Source organism: Epinephelus moara, chromosome 11, assembly GCF_006386435.1.
Source record: "Epinephelus moara isolate mb chromosome 11, YSFRI_EMoa_1.0, whole genome shotgun sequence".
NCBI lineage: Eukaryota > Metazoa > Chordata > Actinopteri > Perciformes > Serranidae > Epinephelus > Epinephelus moara.
In genome coordinates this window covers 7,076,822-7,103,398 of record NC_065516.1, presented here as the reverse complement: position 1 = coordinate 7,103,398, position 26,577 = coordinate 7,076,822, and the positions used below count along the sequence as shown (strand labels likewise).

The following is a 26,577-nucleotide window of genomic DNA, read 5'->3' as shown; positions in this document are numbered from 1 at the left end:
AGTATAGCGCTACTCCAACAACATGTGGTTGATCCATGATTGTCTGGCCTGTGAGTGAACGAGGGCAGGTGTGTTCCATTTACCTCTTTCACTCCCCCTCCGCCCACTTTCCCTCCGCCCTCCAAGTGGCCTCCGTGTGACGTCATAGCAAGGGCTGAGGGCAAGTGAGCGAGGGCGACTCAAACTGTTTTTGGAACGCAGCCGGAGATTTACGGGACTCGGTCCGTCACTCAATTATGTCCGTCGGGGAACTAGATATTTTAAATGGTTCGGCTCGCAAAAACGGAATTAAAATAAAAACAAAATAAAATAAAATAATATCCTGCGCCCAATAATTCGGTACAGGGTCGTGCCGAACCGGAAGTCGCGTACCGAACGGTTCAACACAAATACATGTACCGTTACGGCCCTAAAGCGCAGTATTTGGGCAAAACTGGATGAGAACTTTTTATCACTTAGAAATATTCACCACTGTATTAAACACAACAACTTATTATGAAACAGTGTCAACAGTATGAGGGTTTATGTTAACCCTGTATGTTAACAACAATCCCTCTCGCATAATGACTGTACAGAGTACAAACTGAAGTATTTGATCTGTCAAGTCACCGGCTGAGTTTGGTTATTCTGACATTAAATTCATTAAGAGCTCTCTCTGCAGGCTGTTTGTAATACTTTAAAGTACTTTAACACACATAATACCCAGTGGTCCTAACATATAAACTCGCATTAAAGCCAATATATGGTGACAAGAAACCTCTGAAAATCACCACTGATTTAGCGACAGTGTCTTCATTGTGGAAACATTCTGACTGTGACCTGTGATTGTGTCTTTATACAGTGTGCAAATCTGCTCTGGTCATGTTCATCTGGACACTGGTGGGAAGACGTGAAGCTGGCATCAACAAAAAGGTAAACCAGATGTTTTCTTATCATGCAATGCCACTGTGTGACAGTTATTTTCATTATTGATGAATCCTTCTATAAAATTTGTGAGAGTAGTATAAAAAAAGGTTTTGTTCAACCAACAGTCAAAAAAACACAAATATTTAACTTAAAATTATGTTAAACAGAGAAAAGCAGCAATTCCTTATTTTCAGTTGATTGACAAACTGTCTCAGCACCAATGTTCTGTTAATTGCAGTGCTAAATATCTGTGTCTGTTTGAAGATTGTCTAAGTTAAATATACTGCATAACAAAATTAAAAAACTGAAATATAAATGTTTGATTTGAGATTAAAATGTAGCAGGTGTCACGCTAAATTGCAGATACAAGCTGAGTTCAGATGTGAGATATGAGATATGAGATGCATGTGTAAAAATCTAATATGTGCCAGGTTGTACCAAAGTACTTACTTTTGGATGTCCCAGATGTTGGATCTTTCTGTCGGCACATTCTTTCACCTTTGGTTTAAAAATGGCTTGGTCTTTACCTACTTTCTAACTTTGTTGTTGGAGATTCAAAATTCTGTTTTTACAGCTGAAAGTTATTCAGTTTTCCACATTTTGTAAGTTTTGAGTTTATTATTGATTGTGAGCCAACAACCTGTGACCTCACATTTAGGAAAATAACAGCGGTGAGTCTGTTTGGAACAGATCAACTGACTGAAACAAACCACAAGCCAAATAGTGCCTGAAGAATTTGGGAAAGCTCAATTCTGTCCCAAGCAGAGTGTGTGGAGTAAGATGTGCTGGGGTCTTACCCTGCTCGCTGATGGGGACGAGGCGGTAGACCTTGTAGGGTTCAGAGATGTCCAGCTGGGCTCGCTCCATCACCTCTGTAAACTCTGGACTCTTGTTGAGGGCGCAGCGCAGGCGGGTCTTCCAGGAGGCCGGGCTGTCCTGACTCCCGTCTGTAGGCTTACCTTTGAACTGTGCCCACGCCTGCAGAGGAAAAACATGTCTCTTTAGTGATTCGGATCGTTAGTGTTTTGGGAGTTGTGTGTTTAGAGCCAAGAAACTCGTCTTGACCTTGAAGATGGCGGCGTCCTCATCTTTACGGAAGTCCTGTTTCCCAGCGTGTTTCCACGGGATGCGGAACATGGTTTTGGCCTCATCGTCCCACATCAGCCCCGGGAATTTCCCACTGCTGACCTGCAACAGCCAAACATACACAACAACTGAGTTAATTTACTCACCTCAAGTTCCTTTGAACAGTGTCCTCAAACTGTCCAGTCTAATAAGAATATCTGTGTTGTTCCTGCAACATTACTGAAGGGTAACTTTGGTACTTTTCATCCTGGACTGTTTTCCTCGATCTTGTATCTAAATGACTAATCTGAGCATGATTGTTTTTTTAACTGGTCCAGTACTGAGTGAGAGCGCTGCAGCCAGCAGCTGTGAACCTGGCTGCAATGTAATCTCTGCTGGCAACAATGCACCATCATTTTACTTCCACTAGAAGTGTTTTGCCACTGACAGGCTCAGATTGTTAATCAAAGTGTCTGACAACATTCTGGAAAGGATCCCTACAGAGATAGACCTTTTTGTTAAAGAGTGAGATTCTTTTTGTTTAGCCAGAAACAGACTCCAAATCGCCATCACCAAACCCACCAGACTCTTTAACAAAAAGGTCCGTCTCTGTGGGGATCCTTTCCATAATGTCAGACACATTGTTATTGTTATCATTAACAATCTGAGCCTGTCAGTTGCAAAAACAAACACTTCTAGTGCCCTGAGTGGTTACATTGCAGCCTGTTTCATGGCTCCAGGCTGCAGTGGTCTCACTCAATACTGCACCAGTTTCAAAATTTGTTTTTCCCTTTAGTCACATAGACACAAAAACATTAGAAAATAGGCCCCAAGTTGAAAAATACCAACCTCACCCTATTACAACAATCACATGGTCAGTGCTGGAAAGGCTGCTGGGGAGACCTGGCCCAGATAAGTGAAAGATAATTAATAATTTTTTAACAACATTTGACATTTTATACACTAAATAATTAATGGTGAAAATACTTTAAAGATTAATTGATAATGAAAGTACTAATTAGTAAAACTACTAAGTTAATGGTTACTTCACAAATTAAGATTTTTGCACACAAAACATGAAAATGTCAAAGTAGAGCTGAATCTTTTAACTGGCAAACAGTTTTCATGTAAAAGTGTAAAAATATAAAAAATAATGTAAATGTAAAAATATTTTAGGGTTCCAGCTTCACAGATGTGAAGATTTGCTGCCATTCCTTTGAACAATATTCATACTTGTGATGTATGAGTAATAATGTTGAGGTTAAACAAACATTGTGAAGGAGTCCCATTGTGCCCTGGGTCATTATGACGAACATTTGTCACTATTACTACTAACCAAACAATCAATTTATTGGAGGAGAAAATAATCAGATTAATTCATAATGAAAATAATAGTCATCTTAACCAGCTACAACAGTCAAATCCTGATTTTACATTAATGCATGAGTCAGAATCATCTACTGTAATAACATCATATCTAACAGTATAAAAGTCACAGGGGACAGTTTGATACTTTAACTACATTTCACTGATTATACTTAAATACTTTTACTAAAGTACATGTACTTGTAATGGATTACTTTTACACTGTAGTGTAAGTACATTTATTTAAGTAAATGACCTAAATACTTCCAGCACTGATGTACAGCAATGTGTTTGTCTAATGTCACAACAGCTCATTCTGCCTCTTTCCCTTTCCATCTCCCCCTCACCCCCTCCCTCACCCCTCACCCTGCTTCACACACAGTTTTTTAACACACACACACACGCACACACACACACACACACACACGCGCACACACACACACACACACACACACACACACACACACACACACACACACACACACCTGTTCGACGATCCACGAGCGCAGTCTGCGCGTGGAGCGCATTCTCCCTGCTGCCATGACTCTTTAAAGACTAAAAACACAAGAGACACAGACTGACACAAACAATAAACAACCACCATCAGCTGCATGTTACAACATGTTCCTCCCCGACCGCTTCATAATAATAAGTCATTCATAACAACTATTTGAAAGATTAACAACAATAAAAAACTTTAAATGTAAAACCTTTAACGTCGACTTGCGTCAATGCAAATATCTGTTTTAGACTCGTGTGTGTAGTTTTAGCTCACATACACACACACAGCCCACACAAAAACTCCATTACTTGAATCAACTATTTATTTATTTATTTATTTTTTAAATCTGGTATAAAAACTAAACTCAGAATCTGCTCTCACCTGTCATGGTGGTATTTATAAGTATATATCAAATATAGAGGCTGAGGTGTTAAATTAAGGAAGTAGATTTAAGTTTCGTTTACCTCGGTTACGTTTCCTCCGTGTTGCTTGCAGACTGCCAATGTGTGTGCTCCGCTACTGCTGCAGACTCTGCTGCCTCACACAGAGGCGATCCTTTTCCCAGAAGTCACGTGACTTAAAGGAAACTGTCTCTGTGGTGGCCACCAGGGGGCGACAACGGACATGCGCATTAAAACATCTATACAGAACCAAAACACATGAATTTAGGTGATCTATTGATATAAATATACTTGTTTTACTGATATAAAAATTATTTCAATAGAGCCACAGCTTAAATACTCTATTCATAGTATTAAATTATCATCTTATGGCATATTTTGTGTTCTCTCTTTTATATTATCAGGCTGCATTGCTGCAAAGTACATTTACTCAAGCATTCTCCTATTTTGAGGGATATGTACTGTACTTGAGTATTTCCAATTCATGCTGCTTTATACTTTTACTTTACTTCATCTCAGAGGTAAATAATGTAGACTACTTTTTATTAAAACAAAAATATAAGTCAACTAAAAATAAGGAGGTTTTATTATAGGTTAAGATACCCAGCTGCAACATTAAAGTATTGAACACATTAATGCATCAGTAATTATAAAACAGTAATATAATATATATGATTCTGAAAAGTCCCATTCTTCTTCTAATAAATACTTTTACTTTTTGAACTTTAAGTATATTTTGAGGCTAGTACTTTTGTATTTTTACTTAAGTAACATTTTGTATTCAAAGCTTTGGCTTTTGACAGAGTATTTTTTTGATTTTGGTGTTACTACTGTACTTTTACTTAATTAACAGATAATTCATTAAAAGAGCTGAGTACTTCTTGGGATGTAACTTGTCAGGACCCAAGACATTTTAAAAGAGTGTTTTAATCTGCATGAGGCCTTTCTGGCTAAATATTGTATAAATACAACAAAATAAATAAAAAAAATGTCCAAAACTCAAATATTAAGGGGTTACATGCCTTAGGTTTTGATTATTAATGTGAAAATACCAATGAATTTAACCAAACTATTACATTCTGTGAAGATGTTATGTTGTTTTTGATAGTTAAAGGTTTCTAAATACTGTTCTTGCTTTAATATTAGTGGCCACGGTCCATTTGATATTCCCTTAAAGGTTTGTGGAGTTTTCCTGTAATTAAAAACAGCTGATGTATACTGACAAAATCTGATCATGTCACATATATTTTGTGCTCTTTTTTTTGTACGATGTTAGTCCCTTGTTGCTGAACACGCTGGAAAAGAGATTTTTAAGGTAAGGTAACATAAAATGAAACAAAAATGAGGAATTTATTCATGAAAGCTGGTGGAGAAAGTTTTATAACAATGTTTTGTATGTAAAATCTACTCTGCAAAGTAAAAACTAACAGTAACTGTCAAACAAATGTGGAGTAAAAAGACCATTTTACTCTAAGTAGTATTAGTTGAAGTATAAAGTAGCTGCAGCAGCAACATGTAAGTACTTAAGTACACATACATTGTGATTCTTAAGTACAGTATTGAATAACGTACCTACAATCCACCACTGCTCCATGCAGTATAAAGTCATAAACCAACAAGTGCTTCACTAAAACTTTACAAAACTATGTTAAGTGTGACATAAAATAATCTGACATTAGATGATTTAGAGTAATGGGTCAACTTAAGGAATCACTGTAGTACAAAGACAATCTAAAATGGTGCTGTGTCATTTATACTATTTGTACATCATGTACATCAATGAATCCACATCTCAGAATAATCATATTGTTTATTTATTGATTGATTTCTCCATCAAATATAAAGTAAAACAGAAAAAACCCTGACAGCAGAAAATTTAAACAGTCTTTAAGAAAATAACATTTTACCCTCTAGTTTAATTTCTGTATATTTATTTAAATATGTTTGCCCGACATTGCTACATTGTTCTGTGGTAGAAATTTTGACACATATTTCCAAAGAGAACATTTCCTCTTGTGCAAAAGATAGATAAACAAACTGTCATATTCGTACAATATCCAAATCCATCCCACTAATAAGTTCCTTTAATAGTATTTATATGTCACTGTGACCTGGGGTCTGTATCAGAAAGCAGGGATAACAAACTCTGAGTCTGACCCTAAAGTCTGAGTTGGAAAATTCTTTAGTTTTTCGTCTCTGAACAGCTGTTCAGAGTCAGTTCAATCAACTTTGAGTGAATGAAAAAAGCCATCATCAGTGGAGCTCAGATACTTTGTGATTCACGATGGCAACAGGTAAAAAAAGGCAGAACCTTATTTTAATTTGGTGCATGTTGAGATATTAACACATGAATATGCAGACTTTTCTACATCCTTTGGTGACATGCACTGGAGGTTAAAATACAGTCGATTTCAAATTTTAGACATCGGTTTGAATCTTTGACCCACCAGTGTTCAGTGGCTTTATTTCAGCTACTTTAACAAATGTTGTAAATTTAAAAACAGCCACTGAAATTCTGTTAAAAGACGTTCAGACTATACGCAGCCTATTTAAAAAAAACTCAGTTTCATTCAGCAGCTGCACCATGATCCTGCTCATCATAAAAAATTACATATCATCAACACTATTATAGGAATTATGTTCCATTAATGCGACCAATCATGTTATGAGTGATAGAAATCATTTTTCATGCATAGGCCGACTGATTTTTACAATTTAAACCCCAGATTTTTTCCAATCATTTCAATTCTATGATTGAAACTGAGATTACACAATATATGCAATAAACATTTCAGTAAACGTGCTCTAACAAACTGACAGCTGTCAGTGTAGAGTCACAGTGTTACCTATAAAAACAAACAAAAAAACTACCACTCGCAAAAAGAAGGACATGCAGGGGTTTAATTCTGAGCTGGGGTGACTCAGTCTCGGACCCTTTAGACTATCATCTGACGACGATAAAGCAGACATACGCAGATATCAGTTTAAAGAGATTAAAGGTGATTTGATGTTGTGTGATATTTTAATTTGAGGGCAGAAACTGCTGTTCAAAGAAATTACTGACAGGGCATAAAGCCGTAACTTTAGATAGTTCTGAGTAACAAACTAATATCCAACCAGGATTTAGATTCTGACATACAGTAAACCACCACTATAATCAATGCACTTCAGTGTGCTCTTTGATACAAACTACATCAATGAGGATGAAATCACGTGTCTGGCTCTGTCAGAGGGAGGAGACAGAGAGAAACTCAGGGTTTGTTGAAGAAAACCTGCCACCAAGCAGGTTTGGCTCTCTTTCAGAAACAAAACCCAGAGTTTCCCTCATCTCAGGGTTAACTAACTCAGACTTTTCACTAAACCCACTTTCTGAAACAGGGCCCTGAAGACAAAGGAAGACAATAGTTACATTTGTCAGAGCTGAACTGAGATGAATATCACGCAGACTCAAACCGCTTGATTCCTTCATTATCAGTTTATCACTATGTTCAACAAGGAAACAAAGGTTTAACCTTCAATTGTGAGAACCATTGAACAAACAAATGTTTATGAACAGATACACAAATCGGACAGCTGCTTGCCACCAAAGTAATGTTCAGTGTTTTCTTTTGGCACACAGCTGATGTTTGTTTGAGTCAAGTGTGTTGTCAAAGGGTGGAGAACAAAATACTTTGCAGATGAGTAATAACAGCCTGTTAACAACCAAAGGCGGCGCTAATTATTTCAGATTCATGACTCTGGTTGGCATCAATTGCTTGATGAACACAATTTAGGAGGGGGGTGTTCTGTTCAGGGAACCTTTTATTTGTTTCGAGGAACCTTTTCTCCAAGAGGGACCTCCATCAGTTTCTGTAGGTTGGAAAAAAGAAACACCGATGTCAAGTCCTTTGTCTTAAACATGACAGAAATACCATCTAAACTCAAAGATCTTTAGTTACAAATTGAAACACACTATTAAATACTTGACATGAAAATGTTAGGAACTAAAAAAAATTAAAATCTTCAAAAAAAAAAGAGATTTTTAATTAAAAAACATTTGTGAAGAGCACAGTATTTAAAAAGTTCTGTGACCTGACATAATTATTGCTTCTTAGATAAATAATGTACAGTGCATCTCCCTGTACCACCCTGTTTTCTTCTCAGGCTGGTGTATTAAAACATTTTGTTTTGTAGGTACTGTGAAAAGAGACAAAGATCCTCCACCAAACTTGAAACTCCAACATTTGGACAGCTGCTCTGGACCAGATTAGTGCCTTGCTAAAGAGCATTTTAGCTGTGTGGCAAGAGGGACCAGGATCCTTGCAGCCAGTGTGGTGAGTCCAACCACTGCCCTTCCATTTGTAAGCTGCCTCCCTGACCCTTGTGACAACAGATGGATGTTTCTTACCTTGAGCAGTCGGGCATGGTAGGCATTATCGTCCTCGTTCTCCACTTTCTGCTTGTCCACCAGGTATCTCTCACAGGCCCGAAGCAGCTCATTGGCCTCGTAGAGTGGAGCAGGGTCCAGTGAGTGAGCGTTTATCAGACTCACCAGGTACTCCTTGTAGTGCTTCCTGCAGGAACAGAACTTTTGTTAAAGATTTGTCTTTGACATGTGTTAGGGGTTATCAGTGAGTGTTGAGAGATGTGAACACACTGTAGTGAAGCATAGGATATAGGTTTGGGTACCGTTCATAATTGAACCGATACAATACCGGTACCGGTATCTGGAATTCGGTACTGGTACCAAAAAGTACATTATTTCGGTACTTTTTAAAGTCTAAACTTCTCAGTTTCAACATTTTATTGAGAACATTTAGGAACAGTGCTGCACCGATTCATTTTAAGTGAATCAGTACTCGGTAGTACCGACGTGAATCGGTACCAAGTACAAAAAGTACCGAGTTTCGGTACCCAACCCTAATAGGATATCAGAGAAGAGTTCTGCAACATGTTTAATTTTCAGAGACTTAATTCAACACTGTCTGTCTCCTTAACAAACTCAACCTATAACCCTAAACGAAGTCTTACTTCTTAACACTTGCTTCCTTAATAAGTGAATAGTGACAAAGATGACATAACAAGGAAAGAATGCAGTTGCAGTTTAGCAATAGGAAGAGTGTATGATACCCAAGAGAAGAGTGTGTTTCTTCCTTTTTAACCACACCTTTTAATAAACTCCTCTACAGTGCAGTGACTGTAAAAATAGCTATAGCAGTGGTAACATGTAACTCAGTACTGTACTCAAGTTTTGAATTACTTGACTTTTTTCTTGACGATTGTTTGGCAGACTATACTATGACTATTTTTATGAAAAAATATACTATTTTTTTTAATGACTGTTTTATGACAGTTTTTGGGACACACTATACTCTCAGATGAAAAAACATCTAAACCCCATCAAATTAGTGCTGGTAGCCTTGTAACTCTTATCTGGCTGCACACAAACTTGTTGGTTTCATAATTTTTTTTCTTTTTATTATTACATGATGGTGTTGAAATAAAGAGACGTATAAAATGAACAAGTCTTTGTATGGTCCTCCTCCTTAAACCACTATAAAAGTTATAGTAGAAGTTTTCATTAACAATGTCCTTAAAAAATCATAGTATCGCAAGCCATGACAGACTTCATGAAAGCTCATAGTATGTAATAAAAATGTCATCAGTATACCTTAAGTAAATTAAGAAAAGTCATATTATAGTATGTCATAGAAAATTATGAATTTCATTAAAAAGCCACAGAATATAGTATCTCCAAAAAAAAAGACAAAAAAAATAATTATATAGTATGCCATAAGAAGATTTGTGGAAAAAAGGTGACAGTATGTCATAATAAGTATGCTATAAAGTGAGTTTAGTATGTCAGAATAATTTCATAAAAAGTCATAGAACAGTAGGTCACAAAAAATGTAAAAAAAAACAAAAAAAAGGTGATAGTATAGTAAGCCATAAAAACATTGTATAAAATGTCACAGAATAATGTGCCCTGAAAATGTCACAAAAAGTCATGGAGTAGTACTTCACAAAAAATCTTATTGTATAGTATTCCACATTTCCATAAAAAGGTATACTGTACTACACAATTTAAAAAACAACAAAACTTGTGTTTGTGCCCTTGTCTTCATCTTCTGGTGATCCCTCCCCTTTCTGACTTGGGTTTCAGCCACCAATCACAGGCCAGCTGGATCCATCACCGCAGCACAACGCCACTTAATGAAAATGCCAGATGGCTGTGATTTAATCTGAGCAGTCCACCCCCTGTGTCTCTCTGTATAACGTTAAGTTCTGTGATAGATAACCCTATGGTTAATTACAAATTTCGGTGTGCGTGAGTAACGTTAACTTGTTTGTGGCCCTTATGAGTGATATTGGGATCTGGGCTGTAGGTTTGTTTATTTTTCTCATGCATGAATTGCTCCCTACCCCACGCATAGATTACTGACTGACTCGTAACACTAGGATTTCTGTAAGATAAGCATTGCAAGATGGGTTTTTATTGTAATTTGTTTCAGCTGCAGTGAGTCAGTGGGGATTCTGAAGGAGTAGGAAATGTGTATGTGTTAAACTGTTAAGCCGAAAGCTTGTAACTGTGTAATTTTCCTCATTCACCCAATCAATAAACAATAAACAGCAGTGCTTCTCTGACTACATGGCATTTATGTAGCATCCTTTATTCCTAGACACATATAGTGTTTGTAACAATGCCATAAAAAAATCATTAAAAGTCAGAGTGTAGTACATTCTTTCTTAAATAAATAAATAAATAAACAAATGAGAGCACTCGGAGAGCACAGACCTCTGCCAAGCAGCTCGGATTTCCCGCCATTTTATTATTTTATCCACTTCGCTTCAACTGATCACCAACAAAATGTTACCATCTGTTCCTTGTCCCATTATCAACCCTTCCTGAAAATCATCAAAATCTGTTCAGAACTTTTTGAGTTATTTTGCAGACAAACAGACCAACGCCGGCGAAAACATAACCTCCTTGGCGGAGGTAATAAAGTCATATTATACTATGACACAAAGAACATTAAGAATGTCGTCATATAGCATGACATGAAATCTTTATAAAAAGTTATCTTTCATGATTTTTTTGAGGGAGTAGTTCACTATGACATCTTTGTGACATACTATGACTGTTAATGATTTTTTAATGGCATACATTTATAATGCTTTTTTTGGTGATACGTATGCTATTACTATGACTTTTTATGAAATATTTTATGATTTTTTCTGACATACTATACTATGACTTTTTATAAGATTTTTCACAACATACTATACTAGGTCATTTTTAATGGCATACTATAGTATGAGTGTTAATGATGTTTTTATGGCATACAATACTACGATTTGTATTAAAAATTTTACGACACTATACTATGACATTTTGTACTATTCTTTTATAGCATACTATACTATGACAATTTGTGACATACTATACTGTAACTGATTATAAAATGTTCTTTGGGCATACTAATTTGTAGTATGAATTTTTGTTAAAAAAAATTATGGCATTTTTTAACATTTTTGTGACATACTATACCATAGCTTTTTATGATTTTTTTGTTACTGCATACTATACTATGACTTAAAGGATTTTTTTTTAAAAATGGCTTACTATAATGACTTTATAAAAATTTTCAAGGCAGACTACACATTTGTTGTGGCATACTATATTATGATGTTTTATGACATTTTTTAGGGCATAGTGTACTATGACTTTTTATGAGATTTTCATGGCATACTATACTATGAAATTTGTCAGTCAGACACTCACTCGCAGAGTCCAGCTTGTCCCGGCTGTGTTTGGAGGCCACATGGTGAATCAATTTGCTGACCTCCTTCATCTTTCTGCTCCATCACACAACAACCATCTGTGTCACAGAGGAAAAAAACAGTCAGTGACACTTCTGATTAATTCTTTTTTAAATTATTAATAAACAACTAAAAACAAGAAAACAAGATGAGTTTTTCAGACAAGGTAAAATTAACTCTTAAAAAAAAAAAGATATATTCATGGCCTCGATGATTGAAATTAACATAATATTTTTGTGTTCAAGTATTCCAGGAAATTGTCTCAAGATCCACTCAGAACCTAAACTTAAATTTAGGTTTGAACTTTCCAAGATAATTTCCAACTTCATAAATGAAGTTCACTAAATCTCAAGAAACTTTTGTTTGTATTCCAGGTTTTACCCGGAATTCCAGAATTTGTTTGAACACTTAGATAGTAAAAGGTGACATATTTAAATGTTTCTTTACTTCCTGAATGTGATGAAAGACAGAGTTAGATGAGGAGGAATGAACAAGCAGTTTTACCAGTTTGAACTCCATTAGAAGGATCTGTGTTGAACTCCACACCGCTCCTCTGCAGAGAAAAAAGGAAAAAAATCAAGAAAGGTACTATCAAATGGCATTCCTACAATATAAATTGGCAAATATTTCCAGATGTGCATTTATTCTAGCCTGGTGTAAAATTAAATCTAAGTTTTCAATAACTGGTATGCCATCATGTAACCTCTAAAATATTGTTCTTCAGGAAGTATAAGTAGAAACACTAATGTACAAATAAAAAAAACAGTACTTGTAAACATAACACCTAACATAATTACACCCTACAAATGACGACATTATGTAACATTTAGAGACATCGGCTTACTCCAGAGCAGAGGTACGGAGCAAGAACAAAGTCTTTAGTCATGCCAAATAAAAAAACTACAGATGATATTAAAATTTGTGACAAAACACAAGACAAAACAAACAGAATCTCTACCTGCAGCAGGGCCTGTAGTCTGGGGGGCTCCCAGTCTCTAAGGTAGAAGAGACAGTCCCGCGGGTGATGAGCATGTAGACCTGTGTAACTGCACTGGGGTGTCTTACATACCGTCTGCAAGACAGAGCAAAACAAATGCAGCAGAATCACAAGAGGAGGATCTGATGAGGTCAAAAACCTTCCAGACCTTCCCAGACAAAAATATAAAATAATCTGCCAGAAACAACATCTGAAAGACGGGCATTTTGAAACATTTTGTAAAACAGTCAAGACCTACTAAACATGCTTCTATCTGCAGACATGATGGTGGTGGCAGTGCTTTGTTAGACTGAAGTAAATCCTCTTTATTAAAGTAATGTTAACTCTGTAATCTAATCAATTTTTAAGACCTGTCAACATCATTTTAAGACATTTTAAGGCCTTAAATATAACTCACTGGACTTTTGAATGAATGAATGCTTTTTCTACTGCTTACAGTTAGTTACAATACTGAGAATTTTTCAAATAAGAACTTGAAGGCTTTTCAGAGGCTCACAGACAACGATGAAAAGTGTGAACACTTCTAAAGTGTGGCGTGTTACAGGGATGGCAAACAACGTGGTCTCTTACCTTCTGTAAAAAAATTGTGTTAACTGAGCGATAGAGACAGAGAATTTAAATTCTTGCACAGAATGTATAAATTCAAGCACTTTCACTGACCCCCATATCTATTAATATCTATTTTCCAAAACTTTCAAGGCCTTGATTTCAAACTCCTATGGGAACCCTGGGTATACCACATAAAGCAAGTGGTCCTTTTTTCTTGATGGTGTATCCTAATCTCACCTTGTGGTAGGGGTTGTTGCAGCCACTGCAGAACTGGTACCTGCACTGGGAGCAGCTGAAGTGCATGCAGCCGCCTTTGGTCAGAGCGTACTGGAACCTGCAGTGAGGACAGGCTGCAGCACATACAACATACTGATTAATCTATTTATTCCAGACAACATTTAAACAGTGGTAATTAAGTAAAGGTACAAAGTTAATGTACCTTGACTTTACATTTGTTCTACTTTGCAAATTCAGATTAATATAAAATATTATTGACAAATAAAACGATATATTATTATTATCATTTTCTTTACAAAATTACAAAGTAATAAAAGGGAAGTGATTAAAAAACAAACATCACAATCGAATCTAAAGAAAGTGATTCTGTGGCCAGACTTAAAATTAGAACTGAAATGTATTAGTTAATTAACTGATAAGATGATTGACTGAAAATGTATCGGCCACTATTTTAATAATGATTTTAGTAACTGTTTAAGAGCATTTGCTGGTTCCCTTGAAATGTAGCAAAGCAGAAGTTTTAAAGTGGCATAAAATGGAAATATATTATGTACAGGTGCCTAAAATTGTGCCCAAGTACAGTACTCGAGTACAGTTACCTCCCTCCACTGCCTAATGCAGCTTCATTTAGTTACAGCTACAGAATAACAAAAGAAAGTGATTCAGAAACAAACATCAGAAAGAGGGATGCTGCATGACATTGTGCAAATATAAAAGACAAGGGCTTTTTTACAAATCGTGCAACTTCAAAAAGAAAAAGAATAAAAAAAGAAGTGCGTTCAAGGAGTTTTCGTCACTTAGTAAGTGGGTCAACTCAGTGACAACAATGTGAAATCGACATAAATAGGTTGAGGCTGGCTGATGTATAAACAAAGGTTGGGTGGTTAGGTAAAAAAAACTGAAATGAAACTTGTGGTTAAAGTTTGTGTCCTCAGGAAAACAGCACATTTTGCTGGAGGGGATGCAGAATGTTGGAGACAGTGTGGATTTCGGAAGGCCAATCACTGGCATGTATTTTGGGAGAAGACCTTTGTGCAGAGTTTCACAGACACTAAAAAGCATACTGATCTGCCCTTGCAAAGCTCCATATTATTTTTGAAAATGTTGGCATCCTGATGAATACATGTTTGGTATGTATGTCTTGTAAAAAACACTCACAAGGCACTGGTTACTCCCTGTAGTAAAATACATAATGAATTACATGACTGTTATGAAAAGGATAATTTTTTCTCTTTGTCTTCAGAAAAAGAAATTCTGGAACAAGTGGGTCAAAGGTACTGAATAAATGAAAACCTGAACAAATCTCAGGAGAGCACTGGAAATGAATCTGCTATTGTTCTGATGTATGTTTTGTAACATAAACTGCTGTCCAAAAATTAAGAATTGAAAAAAAAGGAAAGGTTCATGTCCTCACTTATGCCGTTGTCTCTCAGGAAGCCAGCCAGGCCCTGCCTCTGGTACTCCGGATCGTTCTCCCTCTTCCACTGCTGGAACTGCTCACAGGACAGATCCTGGTGCTGAGGCTCCCACTGAGATCACAGAGAGGGAGTTCATGAGCTAAAACCTCCTGCACAGTTTGTTCACTGAAGAGCTGCCAAAGATTCAAGGCTGAATTCCTTAAACTGTATGAGACTTTTCATTATCTGTCATCCAATGTCAGATACCGCCTCTAAATGCGATGAAAAATGGGAACATGAAGTGCTTATACTCACAGGTTTCTTGCACTGAGCGCAAAAACTCCTACGGCAAGATGGGCAGGTGACCTTCAGCTGGTCTCCATCATTGATAAACCCAGACGTGCACTGAGGAGGAGAGAAACGCTATTTATGCCTCGTCATCTTCAGACCAGACTAAATGTAAGTATGTGTCATTTCTACTGTGTATATTAACTGTCCTATTGTTTATGTTTGTTATTTTATTTATCTTTTGCTACTCTGCTGTGTTTTTCCTCCCTCATGTTAAGGGGGTTTGATGTTCACACTGTTGATCCAAAACTATTAGAACTAAGGGTGAAAGTCCACAAGTGCAAACTTCATGGTCAATATCACTGCCTGTTTTCATGAGGCATAAAGTTCAAACATTTTTCCTTCATATCTCTGGTGGAGTTTATTGCAAACAATTCATATTTGGATTTAAGTAAGAGTATAATTAGTTGCATTATATGTTTGTTTTTTACCACAGCCACGCCTTAATTTGAGAAAGAAAAGGGTTGTTACAATTGTACCAGTTCTCACATGAAACCACTGAGGCTCCATAACAAATATTTTCTGCATAAAGACTGAGCAGCTTCATGTGTAGACTACCCCACGAGGATCACTGGTACCTCTTTATGTGGATTGTGATACGGAGTCATCGTATGAGGAAGTAAATATACAAAGCACGGTATGCAAACTACAGGTGGAGGAGGAAATCAGATTGTGAGAGCTGATAAAGGGAATAGGGAAGAACAACAAGTCGGCCTGTTATTGATGAACTCACGTGACAGCACCACAGGAACTTTGGATCTTTCATCAGAGCGTGCTCAGTCAGCTTTTTATGGAACAGCTCGTACACATCAAGTTCCAGACAGTCCCGCAGCTGGAAAAACAAAACAGGAAATACTTTACTGGTCAAAGTGAAAATAGAAAAATGTGGCACCTTATTACATCTCTTCATTTTTTGCAGTTTATTTCATGTGTGTTTTATAGTTTTGGTTTATGTTTCTCTCCGTGTTCTCTGTGTATGCTGACATTAGTATGAAGCTCTACAAAATACTCATCCATATCACCTTCCTTTAAGAGATTTACATAGTTAAAAAACATAAGGGATACTTTGAGACATACAATAATCTTAAAATAAATATATGTTTAACATCATGTCCACAGCAAGTAAAAATGCAGCTTTTTTTCAAAGTAAACTACCGAAGTTAGATAAAATCCATTTAGCTCCTTAGCTCTTATTGCTCAACCAAAGTCCTGTTAGTCCGTCTGTGAATTATAAGTAAGAAGATACTTTGCACGTAATGGTACACAGCATCTTTTCAATCCCATTTCTTCACGTATTTTTTCTACATAATGTGCGTAATCTTATATCTCATTTAAGTTTTCTTTTACCTTAACTTTAAAGTGAGACTGTGTAACTTTTGAAAGAAGAAATAACACAAAATTAACCTTACAAATGAAAAGTTTAAATTCACAAGCAATAAAACATACAGCACTCTGGGAAAGATGAACCTTTACAGAGGATGTTAAACAAGTAACATTATGACTGTCACTATTATTATTGTTGTTGTTTTTTTTTTAATTAATTCATGAATTATCATAATATTGTTTTCCCATATTTATTTATTTCTATGTTATTTTATTTATTTATTTATTGAGTACATTCTTCCCATATCATTTGCCATTATGATTGTCTATATGGAAAAGAGGCATGACAATACCCTATGTTTTGTTAGCTTTAAAAATTATACTTCACAATGAAAATATTTAAAACAATAGACTCTGGGGGAGGCTGATATTTGTGAATAATAGTAAGCTTTCAATAGGTATTTATATAACTGATATTACTTAATCATTATACTGAATCAGTGTTTTACTATTGCTACTGTGGACTGTGATTTTAAATGTCCAGTGTGTAGGATTTAGGAGGATATTTGGGGAGAAATGGAATACAATACATATGTTTTCTTTAGTGTATAATCACATGAAAATAAGAATCACTGTGTTTTTGTTACCTTAGAATGAGCTGTTTATAGCTACATAGGGCGTGAGTCCTCATCTACAGAGATCGCCATGTTGCAACGGCGTGTTTTTACCGCAGCCCAGAATGGACAAACCAAACACTGGCTCTAGATAAGGACATTTATGTTTTCGCATTGGCCACCCCCTCTGCGACTAGTGTCACAGATTTTTTAAAATGTGAAACTGGTTTATGCGGCATTTTTTACTTGCTTTTCATTACCTGGCCTGTTTGTTTTGGAGAGGAAGAGACTCCTGCAGATAATTCAGCTCCCAGTAAAAACCTCCTGAACAATTAACACTAAAGAAATTCTAACCGGGAGAAGTTAGTTTCAATGTGCAATCCTCACTGCTAGATACCAAAGAACCTTTAATATTTACCATTATCATGACTTCATCACTGCTCAGCAAAGTTTACATTGTCTCACTTTAAATAAAAAGATGGAAATGACGTAAAGAAATACCTGCTGTATATACTGTATATACTGTTTACAACTTTCTGAATAAAAAGGAGAACAAAATCATGTAGTTCATGACATTACATATGAAATAAATTAGAATCAATCCTCTTGCAAAGCTAAATCTATACTTAAAGTGAAGCAGCCAATCAGAGCTCTATTTATAAACAATGACTACATCATGTTTCTCTCTCGGTGTACCTGTATGTCCAGTGTGGAAAAGTAGCTGTCCAGCTGTTCGGGGTCATTGATGTCTGGCTCACCGCAGACGGGACACACCATGTCTCTAATGTGTTTATCTCTCACAGCGATGGTGAAATGCTGCCCGAAGCAGTCGTGGCACACGGAGCACTGACAGGAAGTCAGGGACTGCATCTGGAATATAAAGAGGAGAAGAGGAAGACGTTAACAGCTAACAGTGTAATTGGGTTACTTTACTTAAAGGCAGCAAGAAAGTTAAAAACGTGATGTAAAAATGTGACACAGTAATGTGCTGTGTACAATGCCTAGTTTGAGATGATACATCTAAAAAGTTAACCTGCAGATTTGTCTGCAGTGTTAAACTGTGTCTGAAACCACCGGATATAAACTCTTCATCCACCTTGCTGCGGGGGAAGATGCTCAGACAGCAGGGGCACTCGTTAATGAGGAGACGCCTGATGAAATCCTTGTCGTGTGACTCCTTCACAGCTTGCACAACGTCCTCCAGGGAGTAGGTGACATCTGGCTCTTGAAGTAATGAGAGGACGAGCTCGCAGCGCCCCCAGCTGGGCAGATCGTACAGTGCCAATAGACGCCTGCACATCCTCTGCAGAGAGCACACAAGGACAAGCAAGGAGTTAATATAATAGCGAAGGCTGGAAAAATTAAATCTACAACTTTTTACTACATAAAGTTGCAACATTTATGAGGTATGAACGCTTAAAGCCCTCGAGTGATTTGCAGTGCAGCCTAACCTGCTTATCTGGGTGTCTGGGATCGATCGGTGGCTCGGGCTGGTCGCTCCAGATTCGCTGGTGGAAGGGCTCCAGGAGAGGGCGCTGCAGCAGAGACAAAGCCTCCTTCACCTCTCCTCCACTCAGCCGCAGGGCCTCCTCACACTGAAACGCATCTCTGAAGCCCAGAGAGTGCAGCTCCTTCATCTGCACACAGACAACAAGCAGAAAATTACAGCTAAATGCATATATACCTTATACCCAGTAGTGTTAGAAGTACTCGGATCTTGGACTCAAGTAAAAATAACAAAACCACAGTGTAGAGTCACTCTGTTGCATGTGAAAGTTCTTCGTTCAAAATGCTACCCAGAGTCTCAAAATTGGTTCATTTCTACTGTCAGAAGGGAAGAATAACACAAAACCTTATGTCTATGTATGATTTAGCTCTATTAAGAGAGAACATGTCTCGTCTATTTACAGGGGACACATGACTCCCAGAAAAGTTCAAAAGTTTGAAGTGTCCACCTTCTACTCATTTACAAGGGTGAAGAGGACTTTACGACACTCCTACATTTCACTTCCAGCACACCACAGACTGGCTTTGTTCTGAGTTATCTTTCAAGGTCAGAAAACTGGGAGACACTCGAGATACGTCCTGTTTTCTCATGTTTTTCTTTCACCTGTAAAAAGCTGCTTATCAGCCTCACTGTAGTCGCTTGTTGAGACTCTGCTCCTCCTTGTGTACTGTCCAAGCATGAGAGTTCTCTCCTATAGTTTACTTGACAATAAGTTATCAAGAACATATCCAAAGATACTTTAGGGCATTTATTTATGTGCTCATTAAAAATTGAGTCGTAAAGTCGTAAAGAAACTAGAGGATTTTAGTGGATGCACTCCAATCTGGGAACCCATCGGCTACTGACCCGACGATGTCAAAGCCTCTGTGGGAAAAGGCAGATATTTCGTGAAGCCAATGGATATCCAGGCCAAAATTTTTTCTTTCCTGTGCTGGTGATTTCAGCTTCTCTCTATATCTGCGTATGAATGCAGATAAATTTAAAAAACCCAAATATAAAGCTAAACTGTCGCCAGACAATAGCCTATGAGTGCCAAGATTGCATTTCAACCAATACATTCCACCTTTCCACACGGACTGCCGCTTAAACGTGATTTAACAATTTAGGTAAATTTAATTTTTAACTGAGGAACTGACAAAACTGCTGTGCTGAGTGCCACTGAGTGTCAAGTTTTTCCTGAATTTGTTTTTGGAGGACAAAGTTGTAAGAAAGCTTTTGACTAATTGTGAAACAAGACGAGTAATCTGAAGACATGACTTTAAGCTATGAGAAATATTGATGCAAATTGACATTGACATTTTATGGGTACAACAATTAATCAGTCATACAATAAAACAGCCAGCAAACTTTATTGCGCACTCTTTGATCAGTTCCAGATTCTAATAAAATAAACTGCCAGTTTTTAGACTATTTAATTTAGGTAGGTCCATTTGTGTCTACTTAACTTGTGAACTTGGCTTTTTTGTTAAATGAAGACATGTAAATAAATGTAAAGGTATTTTCAGTTTTGGTACCAAAACATATATCTGTCTCAAACTAATTTAAGACAAAAGGTGAAAGATGTTTGTGCAATATGCAGAAACTACAGTTAAAACCTCCACCAGCTCTAGCAGGAATATATGTCTTTGAATGTCATTTTAATTGTCCTACCTTGACCTGTCTGTCTCTGAGCAGCTGTCTCATGGCTCTGTCTGTGTCTCCTCCTGCTGACAACCAGGCCAGCTTGGCCTCAGCTCTGGACAGCTTCACACCTTCACCTGTGACACTGGGACCACTCAGCTCAGCCTCCTCTCCGTCTCTCTCCACCACGGGTTGTATCCCAGAATCCCCTGCTTTGTAATTGAGCTGGACGGAAGCCGCCATGGCGCAGATTTCATCCAGCAGGTGAGGCAGCTCCGATGTCAACCAATCACAAGGGTTCGTGTTGCTGCCACCGCACACACAGATGGCTGCGTACACCTCCTCAGCGCTGACCCCACGCTTTTCTGCTTCCTGTAAAGAAGAAACAGGATGAATTTTTGTTTACTTTATAATTGTGTCTGTAAAACATTTCAATACTGTGGCGAATGTTGCTCCCTATGGCAAAAATACATAACATTCCCTAGTTTAAGCTTTCCAGTTGTGAGGATTTGTTACATTGTTTGTCTCATGTGAAGGTGCTGGGGTATTGGTTTGTGAGAAGTATCCGTGTTGACCTACTCTGATCTGGTGGATGAGAGAGAGGCCGTCTTCCCTCATCATCTTCTGTCTTTTCAGCTCCAAGTTGACTCTGGGCTTCGGCTGGGGCCTCACACCCAGCTGGGGTTGATCTTTAATGCTGCTGGACGGAGTCTGCTGGAGAGACTGGGGCAGCGAAACTCCAGCAGAGTCTTTACATGACAGGTTGCACATCTCACACACCACAGTGGGACTGGTGTTTACGTAGGTGCAGAACTGGCACATCCACTGTGGAACAGAAAGAAAAGAAGGAAGAAAAAAGACAAAGTTATAAATGTTAAGTAGTTGAAAGTAGGAAAAAGGTTGTTTTTTTTCCAAAAAAAAAAAAAAAAGTTGCCTTCTTGTGTAATTCATTAAAAATCAATTACATCAGAGCTTCATCATGAGTAGCAATGAGACAAACCTTTGTTCCAGAGTCAGACAAAGATCCTGGGCTGGTCAACACTGGTGCGACAGGTGGGCGTGTGGCCAGACGAGGGCGCTCACACACCTCACAGAGGATGCTGCTGCCTTGATTCACCACTGTACAGCTCTTACACTGCCACTCTGAGGGACCAAGCACAAATACAACTCATTCAAACTGCTACACCTCTGAATGCATGTTACCTTATGTCAATACCATTTTTGTCATCATATTTTCATTTTCCTGGGGTAATTTTTTTTGACAGCAGAGCTTTATTGCTCATGATTTTGGCCCAGTCCAGTAGAAATAGGGCATTTTTGAAAACAGAGACTTTCCCTCTTTTGTCCTGTGGCTGTATGCCTACATGCACCAGTCAAGTTTCTCTTTGAGTTTACATCCATGTCTGTGAAAACATGGATGCGCCAGACCCATTGTCCCCATGACAACACAGAAGATCTATACCATCAGCACAGTTTGAAGTTGGGCACCCAAGATGAGTGTCACCAATTCAGTTTCTGACCAAATGTCTCCCGTTCTGTTCCTGAAATATGACACTGAATACTGGCCAGAAAAGTGTTTTATGCAGAACATTATGATGTCACGGTGAAGCTGTCCCTTGACCTCTGGATAAAAAATTATTTCATTATTTTATCCTATTAGACATTTGTGTGAAGCTGTCATATTAGTGTATGAATTCTTGAGTTATTTTGTGATGTCACACTGACCTTAATGTTTGACCACAAGATTCGAATCAGTTCATTCTTCAGTCCAAGTGGATATTTGTGACAAATTAAAAGAAATTCACTGACAGTGCTCTTGAAATATCTTGTTCATGAGAATGAGACAGGTGCCGGGTCACACTGACCTTGACCTTTGACCACTGAAATCCAAGCAGTTTAATCTTTTGTCCAAGTGAACATTTGTGCCTAATTTGAAGAAATTCCCTGAAGCTTTTCTTGAGATATTGTGTTCACGAGAATGAGACGGATGCAAGGTCACAGCAACCTTGACCTTTGACCCTTGACCACCAAAATCTAATCGGTTCATCCCCGAGTCCAACTAAATGTTTGTGCCAAATTTGAAAAAATTCCCTCAACGCTTTCTTTAGATAGTATGTTCACGAGAATGGACACACAAGGTCACAGTGACCTTGACCTTTGACCACCAACAACTAATGCGTTTATTGTTGAGTCCAAGTGAACATTTGTGCCAAATTTGAAGAAATTCCCTTGAGGTGTTCTTCAGATACCATGTTCACAAGGACGGGACGGATGGATGGATGGATGGATGGATGGACGGACGGTGTGACATGCAACAAAGGTTCCACAGTTGGAATGTGCTCTAAGTCTATCATTATTTATATATATATATGTCTTAGTCCCACCTGTGTTGGGAGATGTGGGAACTGACATCGGACTTTCTTGAACAGTGGATGCAGCCGTGGCGAGTCGAGGCCGTTCGCAGGTCGTACAGAGGACAGCTCGCATCTCATTCACTGTAGTGCAATGTGCACACTCCCAAGGTGACAGGGATGGACTGGAAGATAACAGAAATTTACGGGGTAGTCTAGCTATTCCTCTCCTCTTTAACAGCCCTGCAACATCAGCATTATTCATTTAGTCATTTAACCCATATATTTATCCAGCATGGTCTAATGAGAACAATTCACTTTCTTATTTTTGGATGGGTGCAAACAGTTAGAGAAAAACATTATCATTACAAGACTGCAAATAAAGGCTAAAACTTAGAAAGCAAACCAGCATTAAGTAAAACATGAAACACATCAATATGGGATGAAAGCAAAGTTAACCTTAAGGATCTATGACTAAACTGAGAATTTAAAATCTGCAAAAGAAATCAGGTGATTCTGCTTAAATACGGCTAAAGTTTAATCCACCTGAGTGCAGAAAAAAACATATAAAAGTCTTTTAAAACTGAGACCACACTGCTGCAAAATGAAGAAGTACACCTGACAGTGAATTCAAGTTTCTTTGTCTCCTCACCTGGATGTTTTGGCTGGTGTAATAATAGTTCTGCTATGTCCTTTGCGGTCAGGGTGAGAGTGGAAAAGCTTGTCACAGTTCTCACATAACCTCTGGACGCAGGTGGAGCACTGAGCGTGCACAGCAGAAATCCCACAGATGGTACAGGTCCCTACAGCCACACAAACAAAACACAAGTTAAACACTCAAACGCAGATGTTGCATTCCTGTTTTAAAGCCTGTTGTAATCTGGCATACCCTGTTTGATTTTCTGCATTTTATCTCTTTTGTGATTGGTTCTGGTGGGGTGGCGGTGAAAGAGGTCATCACATGCGTCACAGAAAGCTTGATTGTCACAAGATGGGCAAACCAGAGACGAAGCGGCACCACACAAATTGCACTCACTTGCTGCTGGAGAGCCTGGAGAGCAAGACAGAAGAAAGTTAGTGGGTGTATTGAGGCTTGGATGCTGGACTAGTGACATGCTCGGTGCCCAATGAACTTATAACTTCCAACCTAAAAATTTTATAAATAAACAGACATTCACATTTGTCTAAAATACTAAATCTAAATTTGTGGCAACGAAAGAGACTAAACTGCCACACAATGATGAAAGCAGCTTCGTCAGGATATGAGGTGTGGTGGCAGCTCACCTGTCGATGGTTTCAGAGGTTGTCCAACAGGGCCTGGAGTGTGTTTAGGTGGAAGAGATGGAACCTGGGGTTTGTCCGCCTGCTGCTCCTCTCCAGGCAGGAAAACCACAGCGTCACTCACCACCAGCTGATCCTGAAGATCCTGAAGAAACAGGCATCACATTTAAAATTCTTTACGCTTTTAATATGCAGCAGACAGAAGACTAGAATTACCACTTTGTGCCAAATTTTGCCATAATTAGTGTACTGAGTATCTTGAGTTATGGCCAACATGTTTTGCAAGGTCACAGTGACCTTGACCTTTCACCACTAAAATCTAAAAGTTGATCCTAAAGTCCAAGTGGAATTTGTGCTAAATTTGAAGAAATTCCCTAAAATGGTTATTGAGATATTTTGGGTTACAAGAATGAGACAGATGCATGGTCACAGTGACCAGTAAAATCTAATCAATTCATCCTTGACTCAAAGTGGACGTTTGTGTCAAATTTAAAAAAAAAAAAAATAAATAAAAAAAAATTCTCAAGGCGTTCTTGAGATGTCGGGTTTACGAGAATGAAACAGACAAGGTCACAGTGACCTTGGCCTTTGACCTTGTATCACTTCATTCTAATTAACTGACTGATGACAGTGATCAGAGTGCATCAATGCTGAAAGACTTCAACTTGCTTATAATAAAGGATTTGTTTTATGTAGTTGCTCTGCAGTAACAATTGTCCATTTTAAATGTTTCCCCGAACATGAACACACATTGTTGTTGTTAAATTAAATTCACTTCGCAGAAAATTCACATTCATCAACATAATATTAACAGCTGATTTCCCTAACTGTTAGAATATGTCAGAATTGGTCAATAATATGTGATTTATATTATATTGTTTGTTGGGGAAAAGTGCAAATAAAAAAAAAAGAAGTTTTTCTCCTGTGTTATTTTTCCATAGCTGCTATGAAATTTAGTGGCAACATCTTCACAGTTTCATGACACATTTTGACACATACACAAGTATACAGCCACTGGAAACATTTGTACAGACCTGCTGAACGATGAATGGGATGATATCTTTGAAGTATTCTGGGTGAGGGTGGGTGCCCTGAATGAACAGAGGCATAAGAAATGGAACATGGTGAATTTTATACACAAAACAATTGATGGTTAGGGTATTTAGATGACTGCTCACAAACAAATACGAACCTTTATGAGCATGTCCACCTCTGTGCGTAGGATCATGACCTCCAGCGTCACTGCAGAAACTTTTGCAGTGTCTGGTTCAGCGACTTCCTCAGGGAAACTGAGGCCGTCTATCTGCTGATTGGTGTAACCGTACAGATACAAGACTGTCCGACCTCCCTAAGAAGGGAAACCAGGATTAAAATCAAAAAGTTGAATGACTTTCAGACTTTCTCCTGGCAACATATGCCATCATTTTATACGTAAAATATTTAAAGACAAAGGCCATCTTTATTTTAATGTTCATTTCAGTAATACATTTCGGTAGTGAGCTTGGCGTTGTGGGAGCCAATCTATGCACTCTTATTTGCCTAATAAAGACAAAATGCATAAAATGTATTAAGAAAATAATGCAAAAAAATAGAAATAAATAATTTAAAATAATAAATAAATAAAGGGAAAATGAAAAGGGAAAATAATAAATGAACAAATAAATTTGAAAATAAATAAATTTTAAAAATCTGTTTAAAATAAATAAGATAAAAAAATAAATGCAAAATAAATAAGTACTTAAAAAAATTATCAAAATACATAAATACATTTCAAAATGCATTTAAAATAGATGAGTTAATTTAAAAAATAAATTCAAAAAATGGGAAAGTAAGTACAAATAGGGGAATCAATACAAAGAAAAGCAAATTCAAACAGATATATCAATTTATTTAATTAATCAAATAATAACGACTTTCTTTTTAGCATTATTTTGGTACATTTAATGGCATTTTAATTAATTAACTAATTAAGCTATTTCTTCCTCTTTTTTTTTTACTTTGGCAGCTTTCATCCTCCATACACTAAAGTTTTGCTCAAATCTTCTGTGAATGCAGAAATACAGTGAAAAATTGGAACTAATGGATGTTTAAGGCAGAACTACAGTGGTGTGAAAAAGTGTTTGCCCCCTTCCTGATTTCTTACTTTTTTGCATGTTTTCCACACTTAAATGTTTCAGATCATCAAACAAATTTAAACATTAGTCAAAGATAACACAAGTAAACACAAAATGCAGTTTTTAAATGAAGGGTTTTATTAATGAGGAAGAAAAAAATCCGAAGCTACATGGCCCTGTGTGAAAAAGTGTTTGCCCCC

At 37.4% G+C, this 26,577-nt stretch overlaps 2 protein-coding genes across 4 annotated transcripts in view; both read right to left on the bottom strand.

The window, feature by feature from the left end:
• Nucleotides 1-4,389, bottom strand: part of irf9 (interferon regulatory factor 9) — a 19,966-nt gene extending 15,577 nt beyond the window's left edge. For 2 of the 3 annotated variants that reach the window (XM_050056228.1, XM_050056230.1), the window contains exons 1-4: nt 4,303-4,389; nt 3,822-3,891; nt 1,972-2,094; nt 1,704-1,884 (exon numbers count right to left, since the gene is read on the bottom strand). In XM_050056228.1, coding sequence (XP_049912185.1) covers nt 1,704-1,884; nt 1,972-2,094; nt 3,822-3,878 — 361 coding nt within the window. In that variant the 5' untranslated portion in view covers nt 3,879-3,891; nt 4,303-4,389. Of the gene's footprint in view, nt 1-1,703; nt 1,885-1,971; nt 2,095-3,821; nt 3,914-4,302 lie in introns of all 3 variants that reach the window. The other variant, XM_050056229.1, reaches the window with a different exon arrangement.
• A 1,652-nt stretch (nt 4,390-6,041) lies between these two features.
• LOC126397645 (E3 ubiquitin-protein ligase RNF31-like) overlaps nt 6,042-26,577 on the bottom strand; it is a 24,910-nt gene continuing 4,374 nt past the window's right edge. Inside the window, exons 4-24 of the mRNA XM_050056554.1 lie at nt 25,456-25,611; nt 25,298-25,354; nt 24,267-24,408; nt 23,872-24,033; nt 23,635-23,785; nt 23,016-23,167; nt 21,632-21,774; nt 21,211-21,456; nt 20,662-21,003; nt 18,956-19,141; nt 18,601-18,807; nt 18,201-18,374; nt 16,301-16,399; nt 15,535-15,624; nt 15,237-15,351; nt 13,823-13,935; nt 12,998-13,111; nt 12,544-12,592; nt 12,002-12,098; nt 8,627-8,792; nt 6,042-8,088 (exon numbers count right to left, since the gene is read on the bottom strand). Coding sequence (XP_049912511.1) covers nt 8,041-8,088; nt 8,627-8,792; nt 12,002-12,098; nt 12,544-12,592; nt 12,998-13,111; nt 13,823-13,935; nt 15,237-15,351; nt 15,535-15,624; nt 16,301-16,399; nt 18,201-18,374; nt 18,601-18,807; nt 18,956-19,141; nt 20,662-21,003; nt 21,211-21,456; nt 21,632-21,774; nt 23,016-23,167; nt 23,635-23,785; nt 23,872-24,033; nt 24,267-24,408; nt 25,298-25,354; nt 25,456-25,611 — 3,009 coding nt within the window. The 3' untranslated portion in view covers nt 6,042-8,040. The remainder of the gene's footprint in view (nt 8,089-8,626; nt 8,793-12,001; nt 12,099-12,543; nt 12,593-12,997; nt 13,112-13,822; nt 13,936-15,236; nt 15,352-15,534; nt 15,625-16,300; nt 16,400-18,200; nt 18,375-18,600; nt 18,808-18,955; nt 19,142-20,661; nt 21,004-21,210; nt 21,457-21,631; nt 21,775-23,015; nt 23,168-23,634; nt 23,786-23,871; nt 24,034-24,266; nt 24,409-25,297; nt 25,355-25,455; nt 25,612-26,577) is intronic.